The following is a 19,489-nucleotide window of genomic DNA, read 5'->3' as shown; positions in this document are numbered from 1 at the left end:
TAATAGAGGGGCTAAATGATGCCACATTTCAGAGTAGTATCTTGCTACAATTGCTAGGGAGTTGTTGCGCCAATGCCAAGTACTTTCTCACCAAATGCATCCAACTTGTGATTGTCATTGTCCGGGGCAGTGGCACACTTGGGTTGTGTGCGGCCTTTCCGTCTAGCTGCAGCTGAGACAACTGACTCTGCCGTTGATTGCGAGGTAAGGCATTGTGGAGAGAAATCTGGAGCATTACATTTTTTTCTCCAATCGCCCTTTCACTGCCGGTTCCGTAAAGTGATGTTTCATGGTCTGGAGACCTTTATGCCACACATGATCAAGAATAGGAATGGAAAAACCAGCTTTCCTCCTTTTCCCCATATGATCAAATAAACCATCTTTTCTCCTCTTCCGGAATTAAGCCAAACTCTTGGCAGGCTTTGGCCACCATGGAGTGGAAAGCTCAGATGTCATCCGGGGGAGAGTTGAGGCAGGCTACCTGATGCATATTGGTCTGGGTCAGTGTCCCATGTGTCAGTTATCTTTGGTGAAGAGGAGATAGTGGAAAGCGTATCCTGTGGATCAGTGTCCACCAGCTCATCCTCTTCCTGTTCTCTTTGTCGTGGAGTAAATGTCCAAGGAGAAGGAGATTGCCTTCTGGGGCAGGAGCTCAGGTCTTGAAAATGGTAAAATGCCCGTTTTTGTAGCAGCATAACCTGCGGGTCTCCATATGGTTGGATTGTTGGAGCCTAAATTAGAGGAAGTCTGGCATCCAGCTGACCAAGCAAAGCTTTAAGTGTGGATAGGATCTGCATGGATAACAAGGAATGAGTGTCTAAGAGGGTAGTGGGATGGAGCACCTCCTCTGTCTGCTGGAATACTGCTTGACATTCATAAGGAGGGACCTTAAAATCTGATGAGATTCTGCAGCACAAAATCGCTTCAGGTTAGACCATTGGAGACATTTCCAGAAGAGGCTGTTCCTGAAATGGGGTTTTTAATAGCCCTCTCAGGGATAACATCTCTGTCTCCATTCCTGCACACTCCGGCACAGTCGACGATGTACGTATCTGCTTCTCAGCCAGGGATTTTGGCCGAATGGTTTGGGTACAGACAAAGGCACTCGGACTGCCTGTCCCCATCATTCACATTCTTCAGGCCGCAAGTCTCACATGGCCTGAACAAGGACTTTTTTGGTCCTGATGATTCCATAATGGTGCTGGAACTGAAGAATTTTCGGCGTCAAAAGACTGGAAAAAACGTTTTTTTAAATAAATCTTCTCTCAGGAGAGAAGCGCCAGGAATCCCAACAGTTTAGAAGATGGTTGAAATCTGAGGGGAAGCTGCTGGGGCGAAGCAACACACTCCAAGTCCCATTGGTGCTGCACCCACAACTACGTTGATTGGACACTCAAAGTGTCAAGGTTCTTCCTCCTAAACTGAGAGGTTCCCCTCCTTGTCTCCAATTGCTAAATGTTATTATCCTTTCCCTACTACCCTGCGTCCAACACCACCCACCTTCTCTCCTCCTCACTATGTCTGTCACCCATGTCCACTCCAATGTCTCACCACTCATCCACCCTTTGATATTACAACCCCCCTCCTCCACCCTACTTCTACTACTCCACCTCACCTTTGGCTCAGTCCGTTCACTCTTTACACCTTCTCCAATACTCATTCACCCACCTTCCATGCACACTCACCACACAGTACCACTTGGTCTCACCAACCAATAGCTCACCTTTTCTTCAATCCAACCCAACACTCCTCCTGCTAGTCTTTTGGTCTGCCACCTCTTTCACTGATCTCACCCAAATAACCCACAACTTTGTTTCCTGTTGCACCTTTTATCCTTCCCTGCCTTTTCCCGCTGGATCACTGGCCCGGACCAATCTGGTCCAGTCTTCCCCACCTGGTAGGTATTACAAACACAAAGTTACAATTAGTGTGTTAAGCCACGCCCCCTTTTGCCACGTCTGGCCGTCGTGGTGCAATAATGGCAGCCTACAGTGTAGTCTCCTAGTTCGTGCTCGACGCATCAGTGCAGTAATTTGTAAGATAAGTGGAAGTATGCTGTGCAAACACTGTTCTATGGCAAGACTTTGATGAAATACGTTTCCCATGCCTCATTTCGCTGGAGGCATGGGAGAGAGGCAAGTCAGTACTGCACATATATAAAAAGGTACTTCACGAAAGGAAAATGAATTGGGTCCCTCAACTGTTACTGTCCCCTTCTGGGGTAGCACTGGCTCTGGCTTCCACCCTGGTAGGCCTCTCACCCTAGGTTGCGAGTGGTCCCTGTCCCCTCATGACAAGGTCAGATTATGGCCCTTGCCATTGTACATATGCTCAGTCAATAACCCAGATTTTACAACCAGTTTGGAAGGTTCTAAATTTAGTGTCTGGATTCAGGAATGCCTTAGACTATTAACAGATTTTTACAAGCAAGGATGCCCTCTAGCATTTGAAGGACAAAAACTAAAATTGGGACAATATATATATGGAAACGTTACAGTACACACAAGGAGAACCAGACAGGCCATTCCCCTTGAGGTGTCGGTGTCAAACAGCACTGACAGGGGAGAGGCTGAATATCCAGATTATACCCATCGTGAGTAAATGGGAAGAGTAACATTGTGCTAGAAGTACATTTGGGCAAGAGAACTGAAATCTTCAAGATGTACCACCATTAAAGAATGTGCTTAGAAAATCTGTTTTCGGTGGCACATTTTCAGAAAGTTTACAAAAAGTATTCTCATCTTACCGATTATGGAATATGGGGCTTTTGGGAAATTAAAGAGCAAAACTACGGGAAGAAAATCCTCAAGGATATGGGAGATATGTGGCCTGACATTGAGCATGGGCCTATGGATTTTATTTCGGGCGATGCCGGAGAAGATGGTTCCTACTCTGTTAGGGCTCATGGCAAAACTTCTTTCACACCTGCTTAATACAGATCGGTTGCCCCTTGCATAACATTGGGCCACCAAACTGACCAAGTGCCCCTCTAGAGCTCTCCAAATTATGGGAAAGGTGGGCGAGGCAAGACTGCCTTTTGACAATCTGTTCCCACATTTAAGGCATGGTCCTCTCATAGATTACAGCATTACAAATGATTTTTGTATAACAAAACCTGCAAACTGGAAACATCTCTATGCTTCAAATATCTTGTAGCCTACGCTACATGAAGCAGCTTTGACTAAAATGGTTTTTATTATGTTTAAAAAAGAAAATACATTAGTTGAACAAAAGACCCAGCACAATGCCAAGAAGGACTGACTGTGTGAAAGACCATTGAAATTCAGACTAGGAAATGTGGTCGAAATACCTAGTCACTTTCTTAGGACAGATTGACGAGCCAATTGAGTGGTGGGACGGGAAAGGTGGACCCAACCCACAGCGACTGCCCAAGAATTACTGAATGAGTCAACTGCGCTCAGAATGACATACTGGGAAGCGTCAAGTGAGAGGACACAAACCCCCATGAATGAGTGACTGGTAAGTATAGATGGGTGTGGGGAAAGGGCTACTGAAGTGAGGAATAAGAAATCCAGATGCTTTCTTTGTTGCACTGCACGTTGAAGACAGCAGAGTTCTATTTTCCTTAGTTGGCCGACCTGTTTAAGAAACCAATAGAAACTTTGGTTTAAAAACAAACATCTGTATTATCCTTGTATTGATCCTGCTGGCTGACATTAAGTCGAAATCAAAAGTAAAGTGCAGAGGTTCCCAAAAGGAGTGACAAAAAGAATAAAAAGGAAAAAAGGAAGTCCTTAAACCAAGATGCTTTCCTGAGCCCACAGGCTAGCAGAAAAACAATGAAACCATGTCAGTGGGTGAAATCAGATTCAGATCAGTTGTGCCACAGCACAAATGAGCCGAGGAAACTTACAGCGACAATGAAAACTTTTAGCACACATTTTCTAGGTGTATTTCAGGGCCTGCCTGTGATGCCACAGGCAATTCCCTACCAGTTGAGAAGGAGGGAGAACAAAACACCAGTGCAACAAGAACAACATGTGGGAGTAGGATGATCCATCAAGCACATACTTTAAATGATCAGATGATTATTATGCATCTTAAAACACACATTGGGCACTGCTGCGCAAGACTGTGGCATAGACGCAAGCAGCTTTAGCCCCGCTCTGGTGCCAGCAGTGGGGAGGCTCCCAAACATCCCCAAGTCAATTACTTGCTGCTTCTGGGACTCCCGGGTGCTGGACCCATATGGCACGCCGGTAGATAACGAACCGGCCCAGAAACACAAAGAACCCACCGGTGTGAAAGGGCGCAAAGCGGCACTGCTGCAGAAACAATGGTGGCCTGAGACGCACCGAGGGAGACGTGCTAGGGAAAGAGGGCAGTCTGCTGGGCAACAGACCAGGAGTCCAGGAGGAGATCCAGCTGGACCGCCAACGACCGAAGAAGCAGAGAGGCTGGGACGTCCGAGGGTGGGACTGCACTAGTATGGTGGGAGCGGAGGTGAGCTTTCGGAGGCAAGATATGAAGGAGCGATCGGCCAGTGTAGGGGAGGCGGAATAAAGAATCTCGGACATCTAAAATGCCCTGCAACCCATGAAAAGGGATGTTCAAGAGCTGAAGCAGAGGACAAAAGTGCTGGATGATAGGGCGGAGGTTGTGGAGGGAAGGGCCCATTGAAACATCAGGGTCCTGGGTCTCCCAGAAGTGGAGGGGTCATTGATTAACTTGTATTTGGAGAAGTGGCTGGCAGAGTGGGTGTGTCCAAATTCTTTTCCGTGGAACAGGCACACAGGCCCCAGCAGGGCGGTCCCCACCAGAGGCCTGTGATGGCTAAAATAATAAATCACCGGGACCGCAACGTGATACTGCAAACATCAAGAGGAAAGGGCCTTATAGTGGTCGAAGGGGAGGGGCGTGGCCTGGAGCTGATGGCGTGCAGCGGCTGATCCGCTGAGCTCCGGCCGAGACGCCGTTTCCTGATCCTTTTTCTCCGGCATACGAGAAGCAACAACCCGCTGAAAAGAACGCAGTTGTGGGGGAAGCGGTTCCCTCCAAGAATCGCTCGAAGGGTTGATTATCGGACCCCCTAGACAGCAGTGGAAGGCCCGGAATACGCTCCCTCCCCCGCCGGGCCCGGCTCCAAGATGGCAGCCTGAACAGCTTGGCGGGGTCCCCGTGTGGAGCGCACACACTTCCGCGCTCCCGGACCTGTGCACCAGTCGGGATCGGAGAGGAACTGTCAACTGGCGACACCCGACCGAGGCAGGCGCCGGAACCCCGGACCCTGCTCCCCCTCCACCGCAGAGATCGGCTCCGGCTGGCATTACGCGCCGACGAGGGAACACGCGAGGGTTCCTGAGCTTGTGGACCCCCGCACCACGACCACAAAGCGAGTACCCGGACGGTGGAGCACACAGAAGAACGCGCCGACGCTGCCAGCCTTTGGACCCCAGGAGCCACCCCAGATCCTGGTCGAGACTGCGGAGTGAACACGGGACGCAGGAGCCTGGCGAACAAGGTGCGTGCAACCGTAAGACACCTGCTAGCGGGACCCCCGGTTCCGCCCTCCCTTGTCGCCGCCTGTGTCCACCTCCTCGGCTGGAGCATCTCCACTGCTGTGCCCCACGCGCCCCAATGCCAATACGCCTGTGACCGGAGTGCAAGCGCGGTGGAGGCAGCGATAGCGAGAGCCTGGATAAGCTTCTGGAGGCCCGGAGTACTCACATCACTGGCGGCCAGCGCTCCAGATTTCTCCCAATTACACTCATCGAACACTCTGGGTACGCTCAACTCGAAAACCTCCCTTCTGGACACATAAGTGGCCCTAAACTTTTTTTACCCCGGCGGTTACACAGATCTCGAACTTTAGTGCACCTGCTCTCCCAAAATGGCCGCCAAAAACAAAACTAAAGCTGCCACCATGGATTCCTTTGTTTCAACTAGGGCAAAGACCCCCACCCAAGCCAAAACTAGCCCCACCGAAAACAATCGGCCGACTGAGGCGGAGGCCAGTGACAACCACTCCCAAATCCTCGACACTATTGCCTCATTGAAAACCCATATCGACTCCAAGATCGATGAGTTTAAGATAGATATACAACTCATCAGGCAGGATGCTCACAACTTGGCGGAGGGGATGACTACCTTAGAGAATACGGCAGAGGAAACGTACGGGACCACCGCAGCCCTACAGTCCGAAGTCTCGAACTTTAAAAGGAAGGTCGCAATCCTCGAGGAAAGGGCTGAAGAGGCCGAAGGTCGGGCCAGGCGGGGAAATATCAGGATCCTGGGAATCCCAGATGGGAACAAAGGCTTGAATACCACATCCTACGTCGAAACCCTGCTGATACAGGAGATTGGAGCCGGCAAGCTGTCACAGGGGTTCGCGGTCGAAAGGGCCCACAGGTCCCTCCAGAAACGGCCGCCCCCCGGCTCCCACCCACGACCAATAATAGCCAAGATATTAAATTTTCAAGACAGGGAAATCATATTGAGACACTCCAGGGAAACAGGTCCTATCGAACGAGGAGACTCCAAGATCTCCATATACCCGGACTACACTCAGAAGGTGCAGAGGAATAGGAATTCATTCGTCCCGATCAAGGCTAGGCTCCGCCAACTGAACTTCAAATATAGGTTGCTCTACCCGTCCCGCCTAAGAGTCATCTCCAATGGCCGAGTGATATTCCTCGACAACCCGGAGGCAGCCAACATGTGGCTAGAAGATAATAACCTTGCTGAAGGCAAGGACGCTCCACGGAAGGAAGACTAAACCCCATAGACCTTTTCACGGCGCCCGCACGCGGCCATAAAGCGTGCATGAAACGCACATTGCCGGACCCCAGAAGGTAATCCAGTCAACAGTTTGCCATAGGAAACGGCCCTCGTTCGGCCCTGCCGCCTCGCACCAGCCCCACCCCCAGCGAAAAACAAAATCGGGCCAGTTCTTCGCCCGACCCAACTCGCGCCCGATCCCCGGATGGGCTCAGACGGCTCGAGTGCACCTGAGCACCGCGACAGTGTTGTAGTCGCTGGGTGCACCAGTTTGAGTTATGTTACTAGTTTCGTTAGTTTCACAGTCTTCGTTTCACTAATGCCAGTAAGACACAAGATGGACACAGGTGATAAACCAAGTGATTGCGAACCAGAGGCCGCCAGCATGCAGCCCGCTATCCGCGGCCTGACACCACACCAGGCCACAGGGATTGTATCTCATCCCAAATCCAGAACACTGAACCAATGGCATCACATCTTACCGTGATGACGTGGAACGTGAGGGGAATGGGCTCGTACCTCAGAAGGAATCGCATTCAATCCTACCTCAGAAGGAAAAAAGTCTCAATTGCGATGTTACAAGAGACCCATCTCACGGAGGACGCAATGTCCAGACTAGCAGACCGATGGGAAGGGACTTTGTGTGGGTCCCCATACTCCAAATATGCGAGAGGCGTACTAATATGGGTGAACCCGAACGTGCCCTTCCAGCTACAGGGGTGTGAATCCGACAAGGCAGGAAGATTCGTGATAATGTGGGGCACCATAGAACAGACGCCGATTTGCCTGGCCAACACATACTTCCCACAGCACGGAATCCCGTCATACCTCAGCGTATTAAATGCCAAGTTGGCACACCATCGTGGCCGTACCTTCATACGGGGTGGAGACTTCAATTGCGTCATGGACACAGCCATGGACAGATCCCTTCCTCCCCCCCCAATCAAGCAACCCCGCAACTCGCACCCTGACGGAAATAATCAACCAACTTAACCTGGTGGACATCTGGAGGGCACAACACCCAGCTGACAGGATCTACTCACATTATTCAGCCCCCCCACGGAGTCCACACAAGAATCGATTACTTGTTCATAGACAGGGAACAGGTCCCGCTAGCAATAGCTTCCAAGTACTTGGGGAGATCTATCTCTGACCACTCCCCGCTGAGCATGCAATGGCAGCTAAGGGGACCCAGACCCCCGATTCCCTTGTGGAGGATGCCCACCGCGACACTAGATGACCCGGAGTTCAAAGAAGATCTTGCTGACAGTTTAAAGGATTAAGTCGAAATCAACAAAGGATCGGTGTCCACCTGGAGCACACTGTGGGAAGCCATGAAGGTGGTTACCAGGGGAGAAATCATATCCAGAGCTGGCGGCATCCGCAGACAGTTAAAGGCGACCCTGGAGACACATGAAGCAGAGATCACCCGCATGGAAGCCACCTCAGACATTTCTCCAGAGGTCGATGGGAAACTGAAAGTAGCCCGTGAAAAATGTCAGAAATCCTGGGATAGACTGCAGAAATTTGACTTTGCAACATACACGACTAGATCCCACAAAGAGTCAGACAAACCGGGCAGACTGCTGGCCTGGCTGTGCAGGCGTGAACACCCCAAACCCCTGCCCGCGGAGGTAAGGGATGATGGAGTATCCCACAAGACGCAAATGGGGATCAACGAGGCATTCGCTAAATTCTACTCAAAACTGTACGCCCATGAAGCCCAGATACCCACCGAGTCATTAATAGAAACCCTGGAAGAGATAGGCCTACCCCGAATATCCAGCGAGCAGAGAGACGAACTGGAGCTGGAGATCTCTCCCGAAGATGTAAGGGAGGCTATCAGGTCGCTCACCACCAATAAGGCCCCTGGCAGTGACGGCCTCCCGCCGGAATTTTACAAAACATATGAAACTATTCTCACTCCCATCCTACACAAAGTTTACCAGGAAGCCTATGCAAATGGGATCTTGCCCAACACTACGAAAGAGACTCTAATCATCCCCATGCTTAAGCCGCACAAACCACCCACTGATTGTGACTCCTATCGACCTCTGGCTATGCTAAATTATGACAGCAAGATCCTCACCTCGATATTGGCCAGCAGACTTGCTAGAGTGATGGGGTCCATAATTCACGAAGACCAGAATGGATTCGTTCCCGGATGTAACAGCACAGCTAATCTGAGGAGGCTACAGCACATCATGGCCGAAACCTACGAGTCCGATGAAGACCTAGCGCTACTGTCACTCGACGCCATCAAGGCCTTCGACTCCATCTATTGGGAGTGGCTTGTGGAGGTCTTGAGGAATTTTGGTTTTGGCAAAGGATTCATTAGATGGATCCAGGTACTCTACAACTCCCCAACGGCCAGGGTCAAGACAGGAAGAACACTATCGGAATCCTGGGAAATACAGAGGGGTACGAGGCAGGGATGCCCACTCTCGCCCATGCTATACATACTGGGTCTAGAACCGCTCGCCATATACTTCCGGCAACAATTCTTCGATGCTGGCATTAAGGTGGGCAACGTCTACAATATATCGCTATATGCAGATGATGTCCTTCTCTACCTAAGGAATCCCGAGGTCAATGCACCGACTGCACTGGAGGTACTTGATAACTTTGCGAAATACTCTGGCATACAGTTCAGCAGACATAAATCCTCTGCATTCCCCCTAGCCAGATTGCGAGACACCCCAGCAAACGACCTCCCGCCCATAGGGATAAAGTGGCAACTAGACAAGTTCCGGTACCTAGGAATTAATGTGGGCCACACTCCGCAGCTCACACATGAGCACAACACTGAAGTCGCAGTCACCAACCTCCGAAGATCTATAAAATTCTGGTCCAAGCTCCCACTAGCGATGGTGGGAAGAGCGGCGATCACCAAAATGATAATTCTCCCCAGATTCCTATACTTCTTCGTGAACATTTCCCACTATGTTCCGCCGCACTTCTTCAGGAAACTAGAGGCTATCATCGGGGACTTTTTGTGGGGCCCCCATAGGCACAGACTGTCACTGGCCACGTTAATTCTGTCACATAAAGAGGGAGGAATAAAACTCCCAGACCTACAGCTCTACTACCTGGCCGCCCAGCTCAGCCACATCACGAAATGGTTATCGGATGAACCATCGGCCGAATTAGGGCTACTGAAACAATACCACACCAACCTAATCCCTAAAGAAACTGTGGTAGCCTCTCCGGCAACCCTTGGACATCCCCCTAATCGTTGAGCTCGGCAGGAAGATATGGGCCAGGACCTGCTACATAAGGAAGGTGAAGCACCCGTACTCTCCTGACAACCCTATAGTGGTGGATGTGTGCAAAACGTGGGCAGACCTCTCCGTAGCTAGGAGATGGGAAGAAGCTGGCATATACACGTGGGGGGACTTGTTTGGAGAAGAGGGATTCAGGGACTTCGAGTCGCTACAGGACATTGAAGGACTCTCCAAGGGCCAATTTATCTGGTACCACAGGCTCAAACAGGTCGCAAAAAAGCAGTGGAACAGCTGGCCAGAGGAACCCACCCCAGATCCGCTGCTGCAGGAACTGCATGACCTCTCGGATGAATGGAGACCAATCTCCAGGCTTTACAACAAGCTCATCGATAAACCTAATCCCGAAGGAATGGCACTGAAGGCGAGATGGGAAGCAGACCTTGAAAGACCACTCACTGACAAGGAATGGGAGAGAGCACTAATACAGCCCAAGAAGGTGTCAAGAAACTCCAGAATTGGCCAAATACAGCTGAACGTCCTTTACCGAACTTACATGACTCCCCAAAGGGTTGCTTCATTCAACAAGAAGGTCTCACCGGCGTGCCCATGGTGCGGGAACGACAAGGCGGATATGATCCACATGTTCTGGACTTGCACGAGGGCGATGTCACTCTGGTCCAAAGCCAAACAATTTTGCAAGGACGCTGGAATGGAAAGATACGACTGGACACCCGGAGAATGTCTACTAGAGACCTACCCCAGACCAAGTAAACTCAAACATATTGTGAAGTTGATGGACCTTTCTTGCATATTAGTAAAAAGAACCATAGCAATGGCCTGGAAGACGCCTGCCGGTCCCAGGCACGAACGGTGGCTACATGAGCTGGAAAGATGGACGGCTGCCGAAACCAGAGCCTGGCAGGAAGGAACCATAACTAGTGGGGACGCCACAAGCAGCACTTTGGACTCCTGGAAGGCCCTCCTGAGAGACATGCGCTTCAACGCAGACCATAAGCCTCCCTGAGAACCCATAACGCTTTGTAGTATTGTCCTTTTACACCATCACAGAGTCGATGCCCCCTGAAACTGTTTTCCCCTCACTTCCCGAATAATCAATATTCTGTTATTCACAAGCCATCCCGGACTCTAAATATATCATCATACGAAGACTGTTGTTTTTGTTGTTGTTTTTTATTTTTTGTTATAGTTCGTAAAGTTTGTATTAATTCATTCCTGTTTCAAAACCAATAAAATACTTAAAAAAAAAAAAAAAATAGTTGTCGAAGGGGCTAAAGTGACAATCTACCCAGACTTCACAGAAGCGGTCCAGAGGGCGAGACATTCCTTTCAAGAGGTCAAAAGGAGAAGGGCAGCTGATATCAAATATGCTATGCTCTTCCCAGTCACCCTCTGGGTGGTAGGGGCGGGGGGGGATTGATTTTTCCAAAGCCTGATGGAGGCCTGGGGCTGGGCTGATGGGTAGGGTTCAATCAAACAGGTCACAAAACAAGTTGCTGAGGAAAACAAAGCCTGGGCCAGGCACAAAAGGAATAACGACCAAGCAAATACCAGGTGCTGCAGCAAGGACTGGGGCGAAGTGACAGGAAGCAAGCATGGCATTGAAACACAAAGCTGGAGTGGAGCTGGAGAGATGCCATGTGCAGCATACTCCCGGATCACCGGCCGGGGGGTTAGGACAATCACAGTTTGTCTTTGTTTCTTGAAAGGGGGAGGGGAGTTAACACATTAGTACAAGTCAAGGTTATGGTGCTAATGCTGTTCCAGGGCAGACAGGGGAAGGGGTGGGAGTTTTCGTGGGTTTGCTTGCCCACGCCTAACAGTGGGGTGATCACTGGACTATAGATGGCAGGTGAAGATAGACCAAGGCCAGCATCACCCGACATGGAATGTAAACGGGATGCTGGACGAGATAAAACAGGACCCAATAGCAAAATACCTGGCTCTTCACCAGGCGAGCGTGGTACTGCTACAAGAGATTCATATGATCGGGACAACGTGTAGGTTCTTGGGGAGGGGTTGCTGCTGGATAGTGGAGCACGCAGGATTCATAAGAGGTTCCAGGAGGGTGGCAATCCTAGAAAAGCAGTTACCATTAGAGATCCATGGAGGAGAGGATTTCTGTTAACGGCCTACTATGAGGGGAAGAAAATGCTACAGCAGGTCCAGAACTACTAGCTACTGAATCACGGGGGAAGAAATCCCACTAGTGAGGGGGTTAAATGACACATTTAAGCCAATGGACAGGGCCCAGTACATAGGCAGGAAGGGTCACCCACACACCAAACTCCGAACATTCCTGGGGCTATAGGCCTCTGGGACATACAGCGGGATCTTCATCCGAAGGGACATGGTTTCTCCTAGTCCAATGCACACTCAGCCTTATCTCAAATAGGCTACATGTTAATGCCAAGTTTGTTGGTGGGTAGGGTGACATCAGCCAAGTTCGTACCGAGGGGAATATCAGAATAATACTACCCCCTGCTGGTTCAGATACAGGGGCGAGGGAGGGTGCAGGCAAGAGGGTGGCGGTTAAATGCATATCACATGGCAGTCATACGGAGGAAGGCGATGTATCTGGTCCGACAGCATCTCAAAAGGGAAGAGAGGAAGACAGGAGCAACTCCAGAGGGAGGTGGAGCAAGCTGAGACTACGCACATTAGACTGCACACGGCTCAGAGTGGGAGGGAATTGTCTAAGGTGATGGGACAGTATGGTACAGTGGCATGCCTGGAGGCTCGGGCAGCACACTAGAATAAGCAGGCGCCTGTTTGACACAGGGGATATGTGTGGTCACCTACTATCATGGCTCGACAAGAGGGATGAAGAGGTGCAGTGGGTGAGGGAAATCATGTTGCCAAGAAGGATTGTAGCAAGAAAAACTAGGAAATTGCTGAGGCGTTCGCCAAGTACTACTGGGAGCTGCATATGGGAGGTATCGACCGGGGACAGGAGACTAAGACCACACAATATATAGACAGTACGCCCCAGCCTTGAACGAGGCAGGCGCAGAAGCGGCAGGACCGCACCATAGACGAGATCAAAGCGACCACGCAACAGCTGCAGGTGGGTACATCGCTAGAGCCGAAAGGATTCACCGCAGAATTATCAAGGCTCACTGGACAGGGTCATGCAGAGGTAATTGGGGGTAGTTTCTGGAGTGCTTGGAAGAGCTGGCACTACCGACTGACATCCGCCAAGCCATGGTGGTGATGCACAAAAAAGGGAGACCCGCGGACCAATGCAGTGCATACCACTAGGTATTGTTAATTAACGGGGAGGCGAAGATCCTTGCTAAAGCACTAGCCAATAAAATGTTGCCACCAATACGCAAACATATCCACCTCAATCAATGCGGTTTTGTACCAGGCAGGGCGACTAGAATGAATATCAGACGTCTGCACAATGCACTAGACGCAATCACCTCCCTAGAAGACCTGTACGCTGTCATAACAGATGCTGAGAAGAATGAACAGTTACTCACCGTAGTGACTAACGTACTCCTAGTCCATAGTCCCCTTTCCTCCATACTGCATGGGCATGCCTCGCTATGGACGGGAGACGGAACCTTTTTCACCAGAAAAAAAACGTTTTCCCCTTTAAATTTAGAGGCGCGCTCCCCTGACTCTGCCCACCGGCGCCAGTCCCCATTGACGTGTCAACAACATTAACATTGCCTAAAGACACCAGTATTATTAGGGTGGGGGTTTGTGGGGGGTGAGTGGTGGGCGGGGGGGAAGGAGGGTGGTGGGACGTAAGGAGGAAAGGGGTCTATGGACTAGGAGTATGTTAGTCCCATCCCATTTCCTCCATACTGCATGGGCGATTACAACTGAATGTAGCCCCAGGGTGGAGATGTGACCCTCCTTAAGAAAACAAATTTCCTTATAACCGCCTGTCCGAAAGCAGTGTCTGACTTAGAGCCGGCGTCCAAACAGTAGTACTTGCAGAAAGCCGAAGGGGTGGCCCAGGCGGCTTCCCTGCTGATGACCTGCCACAGGAGGGGTCTCTGGAATGCGACAGCCATGGCCTTGGCTCGGACAGCTTGGACATGCAGGTTAGCTGGAAGTGGTTTGTGCTCCCCCTCGTAGGCCCCCTTGATGGCCCAAACCATCCACCTTGCTCTAGAGGCCTCCTAATGCCCGATACCCGGACCTTGACACCCCCCACCCCCTGAAGGTGACAAATAGAGCGTCTGACTTGCGGAAGCTCTTGGTCCTGTCCAGGTAGAATTTCAGGGCACGTCTGACATCCAGACAGTGCAAGACCCTTTGAGCATCGTCCTTGGAATCAAAAAACATAGGTAACGCCATCTCCTCATTTAGATGGAAATAAGAGACCACTTTAAGTAGGAACGCAGGGAGCATTCTCAGGACCACCTTATCTTTGTGAAAAGTAGTATAGGGTTCTGAAGCCACCAGTTCCTGGATCTCGCTGACTCTGAGCAGAGGAGAAACCCACCAACAGAGCGGTTTCAATGGTGACCATTCTGATGTCCGCGGACGCCATTGGTTCGAAAGGTTTGTGCGCCAGGGTGCCCAACACTACATTGAGATCCCACACAGGGTGTGGTTTCTTGATGGGTGGGTAGAGCCTGGTGAGGGCTGCCAGATGTTGTTTAAACACCGGGTTGGAGGAGGAGAAGACTTCCTCCTCCGAATTCCTGTAGGCCCCTATAGCTGCCAAGTAGGTGTGGCATGTGTCGATTGACACCCCTGAATGAGCGAGGTGTGCAGAGAAGGAGAGCACATTGTCCAATGTGAAAGGAAGGGTGGGGAGTCCGGTGGGGCGATCCTCTTAGAGTCTGGCCAGTGACAGAACCTAGTCCATTTAATCTTGTACTGGCTCCTAGTAGCCTTGCTTCTAGCGCCCTGAATGATGTCTAGGTTAGCCTGCGACAGGTTCAGATGCTTCAGTGTGACCTGCTCAGGAACCACACTGCCTGGGCTAATTTCTGTGTAGCAAGGTGGATGACCCTACCCCCCCCCCCCGCTGTGAGAGACGGTGAGCTGGGCCAAGTGGTAGGTGAATGGGTGGCCTATCTGAGAGGCTGAGGAGCTCCGAGAACCATGGTCTCGCCGGCCACCAAAGAGCTATCAGAATGATGCAGAGGTGACATGATTCTCTTATCTTGCAGATCACCCTGTGTGCCAGGGGTGTGGGAGGGAATGCATACACTTTCATGCCATTCCATTGTATCTGGAATACCTCGCCTAGGGAGCCGGGGCCCTGCCCCTGCCAGGAAGCAAACTTGTGGCACTTCTTGTTGGCCCAGTAGGCAAAAAGATCCACCTGAGCATGCCCCTATCTGCTGAAGATCCTGAGCAGGACCGGATCCTTCAATTGCCATTTGTAATTGATCGCTCCCAGTCTGCTGAGCCTGTCCGCTTCCAGGTTGGACTCCCCCAGGAGGTGCATGGCAGTCAGGTAGATGTTGTTCTCCAGGGCCCATTCCCACATATTGAGCGCTAGGCTGCACAGCAGAGGGGACCTGGTGCCACCCTGCTTGTAGTCATAATACATGCTGGTGGAGTCGTCAGTCTAGATGAGGATGACCTTGCCCCCAATGAGCGGTAGGAAAGCTATGAGAGCTAGCCAGATAGCTTTCAGTTCCAGCCAGTTGGTACGAGACTCCTGCTCCTGAAGGGACCAGACTCCATGGACACTGGTTGTCCAGCGTGCCCCCCCCCCTTTTCCCCAGCCTTCCAGGGGAGAATCCATGGTGATGGTGACCTGCAGGTCCGCCTGCTGGAAAGGCTTGTCCATCCACAGGTTGCTGTCCCTAGACCACTATGTGAGGTCTGGGTGGAGAGGAGGAACGGTTTCATTTTAAAATAACAGTGTAGGAAGCAGTAGAAACTTGCACTTTCAGTCCAGAGCACTGCACATTTCCTTAAACATCAGGTAAACGTGTTTGGGGGGGTTGTATGGTGTGTGGGAGGGGCAGGGCAATGGGGCTTGTGAGGAGCGGGGCAGGCTAGCAGGGAACATAGTTCCACTACTTCTTTTCTTACACTTCGACCACTGCCCGGCCTCCTCCAGGACTCTTGGCGGTAGAGCATGAGACCTACCCTGCACCTCAGGACGGGTCCTGGTAGGCGTGTTGCCCTCTGCAGTAATGCCGGTAGTGATGCATGCAGGCGCCCCCTCCGCTTGTACTAGGGTGTAGCCCCTCTGGTGTACACCCGGTAAAAGAACATTGCAGTCCCTCAGCACTGTCACCGGAAGGATCCAATGACCCCCCTTGTGCTGGAAACCGGTAGCTGAAATAGCCTCGGTACCAGTGCTGTTGTCAGAGCCTGCAAGGTTCCTCCCGCTCAGGTGTTTCTTTGGGAAACTGTCAGAATTAAGTCAAGCTTTTTTCCATCGCATCCTGCAAGGTTGACTAAGTCCTTCAAGTCCTCTGGAGGCGACTTCTCGAAGAGCTCCCTCCACTGAGCTAGCCTGTTCTTCAGAGCACGGGTGTAAGCGTGTTGCACACAGTACAACCATCCCAGCCGTGGTCAGGGCCAAGGCAGCAGAAGCAAAGAGCATGGGAATCGGATGTAGGAAAGAGCCCCTCGCAGGCTGGACACCTGCTGAAGCCCGCCGATGTCGACATGCGCCGATGAGGAGTGTGGCGCCAGAGGGCCGAGTACCTGATTGATAAAAAAAGAAGATAAAAGATAAAACAGAAGAAAGTATTCGGGGAAGAGCGGATGGTATTACAAGGCCTAAGCCAAACCCAGGAGCGCTGGTGAAATCGGGGACTGAGGAGGTGTGTCGTAGGGCGGAGTCGGGGCCCCTGCGCGCCTCAATTTAAAGGGGAAGAAGGTTTTTTCTGGTGAAAAAGGTTGTGTCTGCAGTCCCTAGCGAGGGACGCCCATGCAGTATGGAGGAAAGGGTATGGGAAGTAGGAGTACTTTTGACTCGGTGTGGTGGGAATATCCATAAGCGGTACTGGATAAATTTGGATTCGGGGCCAGGTTCATTGAGTGGGTTAAGCTGCTATACAAGGACCCTGTAGCGAGGTTGAAAGTGAAAGAATGGATGTCCGGTAACTTCCTGCTCCAGCGGGGGACGAGACAAGGATGCCCGCTGACGCCATTCCTCTTCTTTTTAGCCATGGAGCCCTTGGAGGCTCGAGTTTGCTAGATCCTGAGAAACAAGTCTTTGAGAAGCCGGAGGAGTGCGGGGGAAGGGTCGGAGCAGACTGCATTTTGTTGTATGCGGACAGTGCACTGATCTTTTTGAAAGATCCCAAGCGTACAGGACCCTGGGTCATGGAGGTTAGTGGGTTCAAGATAAATTGGGAGAAATCAATTTTGATGCTGGTTAAAGGAGGGGATGAGGCGAGTCCAGAGGGATCCGCACTTGCGACAGAACTGTCCTGGCCCAGAGAGTGGCACTATCGACACTCTCCAGATCGGTGTGAGATGGGGGCCTGGGAGTCCCTAACTTACAATACTATTATTGAGCCTCCCAGCTGGTATTGATTAATGCGTGGCTAGTTGGCGGGGAGGGAATTTCTCACGTACACAGGAAATTGGTCGGGATGGGTGATGTCACCCCCTTGCAGGTGATCTATGTGAACAGGGCAGAGCATGGGCTCCAGAAAGCAGGGGTCGGTGTTCTGGAATTCAGGAAAGCTGCATTGAAGGCAATGGGTGGGGAAGGATAGTGACGAAGGAGGCTCCTATATGGGAAAAATAAGACTTGCCTGAAATTTGGAAAACAAGGATGGCAAGAGAAAGGCATCAAACGCTTAGGAAATTTTGTGGCGCAGAACCAACTTGCATCATTCTGGCATTTGAAGGCACGGTATGAGTTGAGGGAGATTGATATACATACAACGGATTACAACACGCAGTGTCCCGGGAAGTGTGGGACCTACTGAACAGGTCACCTATAGAGGCCAACCTCATGGACGGGGAGATTAAGGAAAAGGGAATCACACAAGTATATCAGATGCTAAACAGCTTTGCCTCTAACGAAGCCGAGACAATCATGGGAGGACAACCTCGGACCATTATAGGAGGATTATTGGATGGAGGCCCTGGGGTCTCCTAGAGAGGCAAGTACTGCAACAATGCTTCGATTGATCCAATATAAGGTGCTACACAGGGTGTATTATAGCAGGGACCGCCTGCACCGGATGGGACGGGCTGTGGACCCTATGTGTCTGAAGTGCAAGATGGGAGTGAGGTCCTTCTACCATAGCAGCTGGTGTGGGAGTGCACAGTGTTAAAGTCCTTCTGGGATACGATAAGAGGCGAGAATTACGGGATGGTGGGAGAGACGATAGCAGACTGCCCCAAGCTGATCCTGTTGAATGTGTGGAGAAAAACAGGCTTTACTGCCAGGGATAAATCAATGGTTCGGACACATCTAACGTTAGGGAAAAAGAGGTTTGTTAAGGAATGGGGAACCCATGCACCCCCTGGATTCCAGAAATGTCTGAAGGAAATGGTTTACTGAGCAGAGCTGGAGAAAAGGCTATATAGAGAAGGAGGGCGCCTGCAAACGTTTCAAAAGGTTTGGAAGAAATGGTTAGACACAGGGTAACCTTTGACGGGTACGTGGTGGGAAGGGGAGACATGAGGGAGAGGGGAGGTTGGAAATTGAGGACATAGCTTGCAGGGAGGGAAGGGGTTGTGGGGGTTATAGGGCTGGCAGGAGGGTGGGGGGCGGAGGGACCATGAACCTCAAGCGGGAATACCTGACCTGTGGTTGCAAATGTTCGAATGTTTACTTATTTTGTGAAGAAAAGCAATACAAACTTTCATTAAAAAAACAGTGAGCCAAGCAGCTTTAAAATAATTTAAAGAAGAAATTGGCTACTTACGCATATCTCCAAATCTCCCCTTGGTGACATTAGTGGCCCGTAACACAGTAACAGTAAACTTGTGTGAATATTGACATTCCACCTAAAACACAAAGTAATAAATACATCATATATTAATAACATAAGAAGAACCACATTTTGGCTGAAAAACATGTCTGTCTAGCAAAAAAAGTACATTTTGCTATTCTTATGAAATACATTACCATCTCCCCTTGACTGCAATGCGAAACAGAACGAACCACCATAAAGGGTTCAAACTCATTACTGCAAAAGCATTCCATCAACTCTAATTCCACCATCCTCATTGTGGTAGTGTACCTTCCAAACACCACTTCATAATTAGAGACTTCATTGATGAAAATTACCTTTACTGTGCTTATTGCTTCCATGACTCACAATGCCAACAAGAAAGACCACCTATCAGCCCTTTTCACTGAGAAAGTCCATTATGCCTCATTTCAACCTTACAACTATTCTGTGCCTATCACAGAGCCATCTCTTTCCAAAATACTTATATTTTCATCACTGGATTATCCTTGCATCTCTTCCGGCATATATTTCTTCCCAATTTTAACTGACAAGTCTACCTTCAGTGATGCCTTCCCTTATCTGCACATTTTACAGAATCCTGGCGCTTTTTCGCAGTGTACCACACCTCAACCTTGAACATTGCAACACTAACAT

At 50.5% G+C, this 19,489-nt stretch overlaps 1 protein-coding gene across 1 annotated transcript in view; it reads right to left on the bottom strand.

Moving 5' to 3' along the window:
• PLA2G4A (phospholipase A2 group IVA) overlaps positions 1 to 19,489 on the bottom strand; it is a 2,090,704-nt gene that overhangs the window by 1,495,039 nt on the left and 576,176 nt on the right. Inside the window, exon 4 of the mRNA XM_069641387.1 lies at positions 18,806 to 18,887. Within this exon, the coding sequence (XP_069497488.1) occupies positions 18,806 to 18,887 (82 nt within the window). The remainder of the gene's footprint in view (positions 1 to 18,805; positions 18,888 to 19,489) is intronic.

The sequence above is a fragment of the Ambystoma mexicanum genome, chromosome 1q (assembly GCF_040938575.1).
Source record: "Ambystoma mexicanum isolate Mex_15411 chromosome 1q, UKY_AmexF1_1, whole genome shotgun sequence".
NCBI lineage: Eukaryota > Metazoa > Chordata > Amphibia > Caudata > Ambystomatidae > Ambystoma > Ambystoma mexicanum.
This window is presented reverse-complemented; position numbering and strand designations above follow the sequence as displayed.